This window comes from Haliaeetus leucocephalus, unplaced genomic scaffold (genome assembly GCF_000737465.1).
Source record: "Haliaeetus leucocephalus isolate CR32 unplaced genomic scaffold, Haliaeetus_leucocephalus-4.0 Scaffold144, whole genome shotgun sequence".
NCBI lineage: Eukaryota > Metazoa > Chordata > Aves > Accipitriformes > Accipitridae > Haliaeetus > Haliaeetus leucocephalus.
The window spans coordinates 515,782-525,527 of NW_010972580.1; the positions used below are offsets into that span (position 1 = coordinate 515,782).

Consider the following 9,746-nt stretch of genomic DNA (forward strand, 5'->3'; position numbering starts at 1 on the left):
CGGGCAGGGTATTAGATGCAGGTGGAGCTGGGAATAGGGGAGCAGGTGTGGGTGCTCAGCCCCTCAGTGGGAACCCACCCATGGGTGGGGAAGGAGGCAGAGGTGAGCTAGGGCTGGGCTGCTGGTGGATTTAACTTCCGAGAGGCTCTACGGTCTGGATATGTACTGGGAGAGCAGCGCAGGACTGAGCTCTCTGCTAGGTAATGAGGTGTGTCAGGTCTCCGCAGACCCCCTCGTGTCCTCCCACCATGGGATTTCTCTGGCTGAGACCCCTGCATTGCAGCCCTGTGACCCTGCTCAGTGCCAAATGGGGTGTTGCGGGGTTTGGGACTGCAGTGCAAGGCATGGTTTGGGGGAGGGAGGGCTCTGTGATGATGTTGGTGGTTGTTTGTTCCCCCAAGTCCGGAAACGTTCCCTGGGAAGGAAAGGGAGGGGAGAGCTGGGGCTGTTCCCAGCCCGGGAGCAGGAGGGATGCTCCTGGCTGGGCCTGAAGGCAGCACCGAGACATCCCCATATGTGTGGTCCTAGTGGTCCTCAACCCCTACCATCGCCTCTTCCTTCCCTCTCCAGCTCCCTGATGGCTCTGCAGTGACTGGGAAGGATCAGGGACCTGCTGGTGGCCTGGGACGGGACGGGACAGGACAGGACTGGACGGGCACAGGTCAGCACTGTGGCTCTTGGGTTGGGATTTGGGTGCTGCCACCTAGCACGCTTGGGTGTCATTGCCCTGTCCTCCCAAACCTTGTATGGACTGAGCAGGAGGGGACGTGCATAAGGAAACAGGTCCTTTGCCCTAGAAATGCAGCTTTTCCTGGGGATTTCCTGGCTGATGCAAGGCAGGGCATAAGAAAAACATCGGCTTTGAGCCCAAGGCGCTACTGGAAAGAGATTGTCCCCATCTAAGAAGGGACCTCGCTTTAAAATTGCGTTTGGCCCTTTGCTGGGTCTCTTTGGGTCCATCAGGATGTCAGCTTTTGGGTAGAATGGGGAGTGCAGGCAGACGTGGAGAGATGCTGGTGGTCTCACATGGCAGGGAGAAGGTGCGGGGCTCCAGGAAGCAGCCAGAGCGGACACACAGGCATCGCCTGCCTCAGCACCCCTGCCCCAGCACGGGCTTGCCAGGAGCCTCAGGGCTGCATCCAGCACCCATCCTGACTGTGCCAGCACCCAGCGAGGAGCTGGTGGCACCACCATGTCCCAGGCAGAAGGTATGGCTGAACCCTCGGTCTCTCCCGGGGGAGGCGCAGGCTTTCCGTGGGGACGCCAGTGCTGCTGCGACCCCCCAGATCAGCACCAATCTCCATCCCATCCTGTTTAATGGCCCCATTTCGCTTGGATTTTTGATCCTAAAAGCACCTTTTACCCTGATTTGCAGGGTGCTGGGCTGCTCCAGGAGCTCCTGTGGCAGCAGCTGCTGTCCCCTCATCCCCCACCCTGGGTCCCATCTGCCCTGCGTGGGGAGGGCGGTTGGACCTGGATGAAGCAGGGGGGACACAGAAATAAGCACTGGAGGGGAAGCGCGGGCAGCTGGTCCCCAAAGCATGAGGGATCCATGCGTGGACCACCCTGTTCCATCCCTCCCAGGAGGCGAGGAGACCTTTGAATACCGCGATGTGGTGGTCAGCAGCCAGGAAAAGTTTTCAGACATGTACACGCAGCTGGAGAAGCTGGGAGAGTAAGTGGGAGTCCCACATCCCCACTGCTTGGGGATGGTCCATGGCTGTCCATGCGCAGCCCTGGGTGGGATGTAGGGTGGTGGTGATGGCTCCTCCATCCCTCATCCTCGCTCTGTCCCAGGGGAAAATTTGGGACAGTGTACCGGCTGCAGGAAAAAGCCACCGGCAAAATCCGGGCTGGGAAATATTTCCGGACGCGGACGGCTAAAGAGAAGCAGGCGGCTCGGGACGAGGTGGAGCTCATGAACCTGCTGCATCACCCGCGCCTCGTACAGTGCCTCGCTGCCTTCCAGGGCCCTGCCGAGCTAGTGATGGTGATGGAGTAGTGAGTGCGGGGGGACAGAGTCAAGTTTGGGGGTGGTGGGGACAGTGCTGGGCTCTGCCAGGGAGAGCACTGAAGGTGGGGAGGGGTGCTGGCGTGGGGCATAGGATGGATGGGCAACCTGCAGGCCCTGGAGGTATGGGTGGTGGGATGCTCCCAGAGTGCTGAGTCTGGCTTCCCTCGTGGGTCTTCTCCTCCTCGGGGCTGGTAGACCCCAGCGGGGTCCCCAGCACCTTGTTCTCCCCCAGCGTGGCAGGCGGGGAGCTCTTTGAGCGGATTGTGGATGATGACTTCGAGCACACAGAGCCCAGCAGTGCTCAGTATGTGCAGCAGATCCTGGAGGGGCTGCAGTTCATGCACAGCCAGGCTGTCGTCCACCTCGACCTCAAACCTGAGAACATTGTCTGTGTCAGCCCCAGCAGCCACTGGCTCAAGATCATCGACTTTGGCTTGGCACGGAAGCTGGGTGAGCAAGAATAGGGGTCCTGGGGGACCGGAGCAGGGACTGTCACCATCACAGGGACCTGATCTGGCCAGGCATGTCAGCAAGGAGCTTAGCATCCTCCTGCCTGCGCCTCTGGGACAGGCAGCTCTGTGGCACCAGATCAGGGCCCTTCCTGGTGACCATAAGATGCTCTGGGGAAACCTGCATGTCCTCAGCCCTGCCTCCCAGGTGGAGATCCCCAAGACCCCTGTGCCTGTGGGTGCCCAGCACCCAGAGATGCTCTAGGAGAGCACCAAGACCTGTGATGGGTTCTGGAGGGTGGCAGCTCCACCTGGACACAGAGGCTCATCTACTTGGCATGTGCTGGTGTGCAGCTGGGCTGTCCTGGGGACATCCCAGCTGGACACCTGCCCCACGCATCTTCTCTGCAGCTCCAGACACCCCCGTGAAGGTGTTGCATGGCACCCCTGAGTTCATGGCTCCAGAAGTGGTCGCCTTTGAGCCCGTGGGCTTCACCACAGACATATGGAGCGTTGGTGTCATCTGCTACATCCTGTGAGTGTCCTCCTGGGAACAGCAGGTCAGGTTGGAGGGGGCTGAGCTGTCATTGATGTCCTTGTGTCACCTCTCCAGGCTGAGCGGGGAGTCCCCCTTCCAGGGGGACAACGACATGGAGACGCTGAGCAACATCACAGCTGCCCAGTGGGACTTCGAGGAGGAGACCTTCTCTGAGATCTCCCAGCAAGCCAAGGACTTCATCAGCCAACTGCTGCAGAAGGACCCCCGGTAGGACCCGGGGGTGGCTGTGGGGTGCTGAGCTGGGCTGGGTTTTGGGGTGCCAAGGGGATGGGCAGGGAAAAGCCCTGGATGCGGTTGGTGGAGGGGATGCTCCATAGGTCCATGCCAGCAGCTGAGGGTCTGATGGTGGAGAAGCCCCCCCCATGACCACCCCGTCTGCCTCCAGCTGCCGGCTCTCCAGCACAGGGGCTCTGCTGCACCCCTGGCTGCAGCAGCCCCAGCCCAGCAGCACCAAGGCGCTGTCAAAGGAGAGGATCAAGCAGTTCCTGACGCGTCGGAAGTGGCAGGTACCTGGGGGGATGATGAGGATGTGGGGATGGGGATGGCTCTGGTGTGGGGCTCAGTGCTCCTTCTCTCCACTCCAGAAAACAGGCAAAGCTCTGCTGGCCCTCAACAGGTTGACGCTGCTGTCCCAGAGCCAGGAGAGGAAAGCGTCAGAGGCTCAGGACGAGGAAGGTGATGGCCCCTGAAGCATCATCCCCAACACACCCCACCAACCCACTCCTCTCTGTTTTGTCACCCCCAACTCCTGCTCCTGGGCAGTTTCCCCCACCTTTGCTCCAACCTGCCCTGCTGCCACTACACACTGGGCCATGTCCTCACTGTGGCATTTTGGCTCCAAGCCAGCTTCAGTGCCCCAAAGTCCTCGCCACCCTCATCCCCAAGGGGCAATCTCTGATGCAGCCTTAGAACAAGCACATCCCGCTCTGCAGGGCTGCGATCTGTGTGATCCAGAGTTGATCGCCATGGGACCTGGCCCATAGGTGCCACGCGTGTTCCTCCAGCAGAGGAGGGAGCTTGAACTCGGCCAGCTCCTCACTGTTCTCTCTGTCCATCTGCCTGCAGACCTGGGCTGTAGCCCGGAGGAGGACCAAGCCTCCAGGTCTCTGCCCCAACGAGGTCCCAGCTTCTCAGAGCTCCTGACAGACCAAGAGGAGGAGGAAGGTGGGAGCACTGCATCACAGGGGAGGCAAAGAGCAGCATCAGCGTGGCTGTGCCACCCCAGCCCTGGAGCACCTAGAGCAGCTGGTGAGAGAGGAACAGGGAGCGATGGGGACGAAACCTTCTCCAGCAGCTGACACGATGACCTGGGCAGCCTGGGGTAGACCCAGATCACAGGGCTCCTCTCCCATGGGTGAGCTCTGGGGTCCCACGGTGTCCCTCTGCTGGGGTGGGGACAGCCATGCCTGCTGTCCCTAGCAAGGAAACAATGCTCCTTGTCTGCATGGCTGCCCGGGCTTGAGCTGTCACCAATAAAGCACCAAGGATCTCTGCACTCCCTGTGCTGCTCCTTTTTTTCCCCCAAAATCACTGAGAGGGATGGGAAAGAGCTGCCCAAGCTGTGCCTACCCTTTTGGAGATGGCACCAAGCTCTTGCCTGACCTGGGCCACCACCCTTGCCTTCTCCAGAAGAGATGCTGGCCCTGGGGACAGTTCTAGCAGCAGCCCTTGTGTCCTTTGTTTGGAAGAGTCTTCCCTCATCATCGAGGGGGATTGGCATCATGTCCTGAGCCCATGGACAGGAAGAGCTAGGATGTGTCCTGGGGACTCTGGTCTCTCCATTTCTGGGCCAGCTCTGGTACCAGCAGGGCTGGAAGGAGCCCAGAAACTGCTGTGTGACCTCCAACCTCCTCCTAAGGAGGCATCTTGGTCAGAAATTGGGAGTTGGAAGCCCCTCTCCTTCAACAAGCAGGGCACAGACCTGTCTCTGGGGTAGAACAACCTCAGGCACCCATATGTGCTGGGGGACACCTAGCTGGAAAGCAGCTTGGCCTGGGGGTCCTGTGTTTCATTTGGTGCCCATGACTTCTGGTCCTGCCACTAGGCACCACTGAGAAGAGCCTGGCTCCATCCTCTGTGCACCCTCCCTTCAGGTATGTATAGATATTGATGAGATCACCCCTGAGCCTTCTCTTCTGCAGGCTAAATAGTCCCAGCTCCTGCAGCCTTTCCTGAAACACAGGAAGTTCTATCTGAACCTCAGGAAACACTTTTTTTTATGGGTGATGGAGTACTGGCACAGGTTGCCCAGGGAGGTTGTGTGATCTCCATCCTTGGAGATATTAAAAAACTGTCTAGGCATGGTCCTGGGAAACCTGCTCTAGATGGCCCTGCTGGGAGCAAGGGGATGGACCAGATGACCTCCAGAGATTCCTTCCAACCTCAGCCATCCTGTGATTCTGTGAAAACCTACCTCCTATCGAAGCTGGGCTGGGGGCTGCTCTCCCTCAGCACATGCTGGACCCGGAGGGCTTGTGAAGGTGCCCTGATTGGAGTGGTCCAGCCCTGTGCTCGCTGCCAGGTTGTGGCTGTGCTGAATAACTCATGGCTGAGGCACAGCTTCGACTCTTCCTCCTCCTCTTCCTCCTTCCCTGCTGAAAGAGGCCACCAGGGGCTAGGATGAAAGTGTTGTTTTTATTAAACAGAACCAAATCCACCCACTCTCACAGCCAAGGCAGGGACACATGTCTGAGAGCTCTGGCCAGGAGCACTTGCTGGATGCAAATCAAAGGGACACCAGCCATCAGAGCTGCTGCTGGACTGGTAATGACAAACCCAGTTTCGGATAGTTTGCTGAACCCTCTAGGAAGCTGATGGCCACTACAGCAGGAGATTTCCATATCAGGATTTGGCATCCTGCTCCCTCCGGAGTTGGTAGAACAACCAGAGTGCCTGTGGTCCCTTGGGTGGGGGAATTCATGGCTCTTATCTGTTCTTTTCTTGGGCTAATGGGGAAGGATGCTGTCACCTTCCTGTCCTGTTATTGTGGCATCGACTCTCCAGCTGACAAGGCTTTATCAGCACCCAGGCCTGACTTGAATTTTTGTGGCAAAAGCCTGTTCCTGTTAATAACGTCCATGGCCGGTGGCTGCTTCTGGGTACATCTAACCACGGGAAGCAGGAGACTGTCGTGGTGTCACAAAGTTGTAACATGCTCTGCCCAGGACTTGGTGGTCTCTTACATTGTTGGAAACAGTACACGCAACTTAAGAAGGAACTTAATTTGGAAGCAACCAGCACGGACCTCCAGCCAGAGGATGAGGAGCCCTTTTTGGGGACCCTCCCAATAGTGGTGAGGCCACCTTGATGTTTTCATTGCTTGGCATGCTGTAGGACAGACACCCAGGTGAGCAGCTCCGGTGCTGGCACAATCCTCAGCGGAGCGCTCGCATGTGGTGCACAGGGGGGGCCCTGAACAGGGGGAACCTCAGGGGAGTGGGGAGACCCAGAGGGTGACAGTAGCTGATGAGTCCTGGGCAGGGCCAGGAGCAAGGGTGGCCAAACCCCCCCTGCACCTAAAAAAGAAGCCCCTGGGGAGCGCGAGAGACCAGGACGTGGGGTGGCAGTTGGTGCAGAAAGGGTGCCGTAGCTCTGCCAGCTCAACCGGGGAGCAAGGGTATCCAGCTGGCAGAAAGCCACGGCCTCTCCAAGCTCTACACCCACCATGACTGACGCAGGTTCCCAGACAGAGCTCCGGTGGGAACAGGCTGTCACCCCAGTGTTGGGCTGGAGGCCGTGCCCTGCTCTTAGCCCGGGACAGAACAGCAGCGGTGAGCACAGCGTGGGAGGTGTGCCCAGGGAGAGGAGCTCCTCCGCTTAGGGACAGAGCTCAGGGAGGAGGACCGTGGGTTGAGGAGCATCAGGGAGTGTGAGGGAGAGATGGACTACTGCAATCGCACCCTGCCTTCCCTGGGACAGGCCTGTCAGGCAGACAGGACACGTGACACGGGGGATTCCCAATCCTCTCTCTGCCTGACTGAACGCGATGACTCAAGGGATAGGGGACAATGGTGACAAGCTCCTGCCCAGCACAGCAGGCACGTCTCCTCCGTGACCACCCCACCTTCCCAGGTCCTCTTGCGTAATAGGGATAAGGCTCTGCAAGTGGAACCAAACAATGAGGAGGACGATGGTTCGTTTGTCTAGCTTGGAGGTGTCCCCGGGGTTAAGTTGGCCTACGCCCTGTGTCAAAACCACTTCCATAAAGAAAAATAGATGGGTCATTGTCATAGGAGACTCCCTTCTGAAGGGGAGGGAAGGCCCTATACGCAGACCGGACCCACTTCTTAGGGAAGTCTGCTTTCTCCCTGGGGCCTGGGTTAAAGATGTGAAGAGAAAACTTCCTACCCTGGTATGGCCCTCAGATCATTATCCGTTATTGATTTTTCACATATCAAGTTGCAACAGGAAGTCTGAGGGCAATCAAGAGAGGCTTCAGGACCTTGGGATGACTGGTAAGGGATCAGGAGCACAAGCAGTGTTCTCCTCTATCCTCCCAGTTGTAGGGAATGATGAGGGAAGAAACAGGAAGAGCCAGCACATCAATACCTGGCTCTGAGCCTGGTATCGCCAGCAGAATTTTGGATTTTTTGATCATGGATCAGTCTACATGACGCCATGCCTGCTGGCGACAGATGGGGTAAACCTGTCTCAAAGGGGAAAAAGGATCTTTGCACAGGAGTTAGCAGGGCTCGTTGAAAGAGCTTTAAACTGGATTTGAAGGGGGATAGAGATAAAACCAGGCTCACTAGAGATAAGCCTGGGGGGCCACATGCCAATGTTTGAGGGACGGTGTGCTAGCAAGGTCCTTCAGCCTGCCAACCAGAGGTAGGGAATGGAGATCCATGCGGCAGCAAAGATGCAAGGGTTATTGGTGTGTTAGAAACCACGAATGCGCCTGAGAATGGTCACATAGGAATTTGGGCTTCTCCCCCACAAAAAGGCAGCAGGATCAGTAGCTCCACTGAAGTGCTTCTACACTGATGCGCACAGCATGGCCAACAAACAGGAGGAGCTGGAAGCCATTGTGCAGCAGGAAAACTATGATAATGTTGCCATCATGTAAACACGGTGGGATGACTTGCACAGCTGGAGTGCTGCAATGGATGGCTATAAACCCTTCAGAAGGGATAGACAAGGAAGGAGAGGCGGTGGGGTAGCCCTGTATGTTAGGGAGTGTTTGATTGTCTAGAGGTTAATGAAGGTGATGATAGGGTTGAATGTTTATGGGTATGGGGAAGGCTAACAAGGCAGGGTGAGAGCCTGTTATAGCCCACCCAACCAGGATGAAGAGGCAGACGAAATATTCTATAAGCAGCTGGGAGAAGTCTCACAAATGCTAGCCCTTGTTCTCATGGGGGACTTCAGCTTACCAGATGTCTGCTGGAAATAAAATACAGCCGAGAAGCAACAGTCCTGGAGGTTCTTGGGGTGTGTGGAAGAGACCTTCCTAACACAGCAGGTGAGTGAGCCAACTAGGGAAGGCTGTTCACTGTTGTTTGTGAACAGAGAAGGACTTGTGGGTGATGTGATGGCTGGAGGCCATCTTGGGCATAGCAATTACAAAATGATAGTTTTCGATTCTTGGAGAAGTAAGGAGGGGGGTCAGCAGAACTGCTACCTTGGACTTCAGAGGGCAGACTTTGGCCTGTTTAGGAGACTGGTTGACAGAGTCCCTTGGGAGGCAGCCCTGAAGGGCAAAGGAGCCCGGGAAGGCTGGACATTCTTTAAGAAGGAAATCTTAAAGGCGCAGGAGCAGGCTGTCCCCATGTGCCGAAAGATGAGCCGGTGGGGAAGATGACCGGCCTGGCTGAACAGAGAGCTTTGGCTGGAACTCAGGAAAAAAAGGAGGGTTTGTGACCTTTAGAAGAAGGGGCAGGCAACTCAGGAGGACTACAAGGATGTCGTGAGGTTATACAGGGAGAAAATTAACTACTAGTTGGGCTTTGGCCTTTCTAATGTGGCTGCTGCCTTAAAAGACAATAAAAAAATGTTTCTATAAATACATTAGCAGCAAAAGGAGAGCTAAGGAGAATGTCCATCCTTTACTGGATGCAGGGGTGAAACAGTGACAAAGGGTGAGGAAAAGGATGAGGTACTTAATGCCTTCTTAGCCTCAGTCTTTAATAGTAAGACCAGTTGTTCTTTGGGTACCCAGCCCCCTGAGCTGGAAGACACGGACGAGGAGCAGAATGAAGCCCCCATAATCCAAGGGGAAATGGTTAGCGACCTGCTACACCGCTTAGACACGCACAAGTCTATGGGGGTGGATGGGATCCATCCAAGGGTATGGAGGGAGCTGGCAGAAGTGCTCACCAAGTCAGTTTCCATCATTTATCAGCAGTCTGGGCTAATCGGGGAGGTCCCAGTGGACTGGAGGTTAGCAAATGTGACGCCCATCTGCAAGAAGGGCCGGAAGGAGGATCCAGGGAGCTACAGGCCTGTCAGTCTGACCTCGGTGCTGGGGAAGTTATGGAGCAGATCATCTTGAGTGCCATCACACAGCACGTACAGGACAACCAGGCGATCAGGCCCAGTCAGCAGGGGTTTATGAAAGGCAGGTCCTGCCTGACTAACCTGATCACCTTCTGTGACAAGGTGACCCGCTTAGTGGATGAGGGAAAGGCTGTGCGTGTTGTCTACTTAGACTTTAGTAGAGCCTTTGACACCATTTCCCACAGCATTCTCCTGGAGAAACTGGCTGCTCGTGGCCTGGATGGGTGTA

At 56.6% G+C, this 9,746-nt stretch overlaps 1 protein-coding gene across 1 annotated transcript; it reads left to right on the forward strand.

Moving 5' to 3' along the window:
• Window positions 1-774: 774 nt before the first annotated feature.
• LOC104828009 (myosin light chain kinase, smooth muscle-like) lies at window positions 775-4,320 on the forward strand. Its single transcript, XM_010561440.1, has 9 exons — window positions 775-1,208; window positions 1,585-1,675; window positions 1,798-2,001; window positions 2,247-2,464; window positions 2,875-2,998; window positions 3,077-3,229; window positions 3,408-3,528; window positions 3,607-3,697; window positions 4,088-4,320. Exons 1-9 carry the CDS (start codon window positions 1,193-1,195, stop codon window positions 4,318-4,320), a joined length of 1,251 nt encoding a protein of 416 aa, XP_010559742.1. The 5' UTR covers window positions 775-1,192.
• The last annotated feature ends 5,426 nt before the right edge of the window (window positions 4,321-9,746 follow it).

Excerpts from the sequence above, each read along its gene's own strand:
- LOC104828009 (XM_010561440.1), top strand. Across the intron at positions 3,230-3,407 it reads CTGCTGCAGAAGGACCCCCG|CTGCCGGCTCTCCAGCACAG; the intron begins GTAGGACCCGGG and ends GTCTGCCTCCAG. Across the intron at positions 3,529-3,606 it reads TGACGCGTCGGAAGTGGCAG|AAAACAGGCAAAGCTCTGCT; the intron begins GTACCTGGGGGG and ends TCTCCACTCCAG.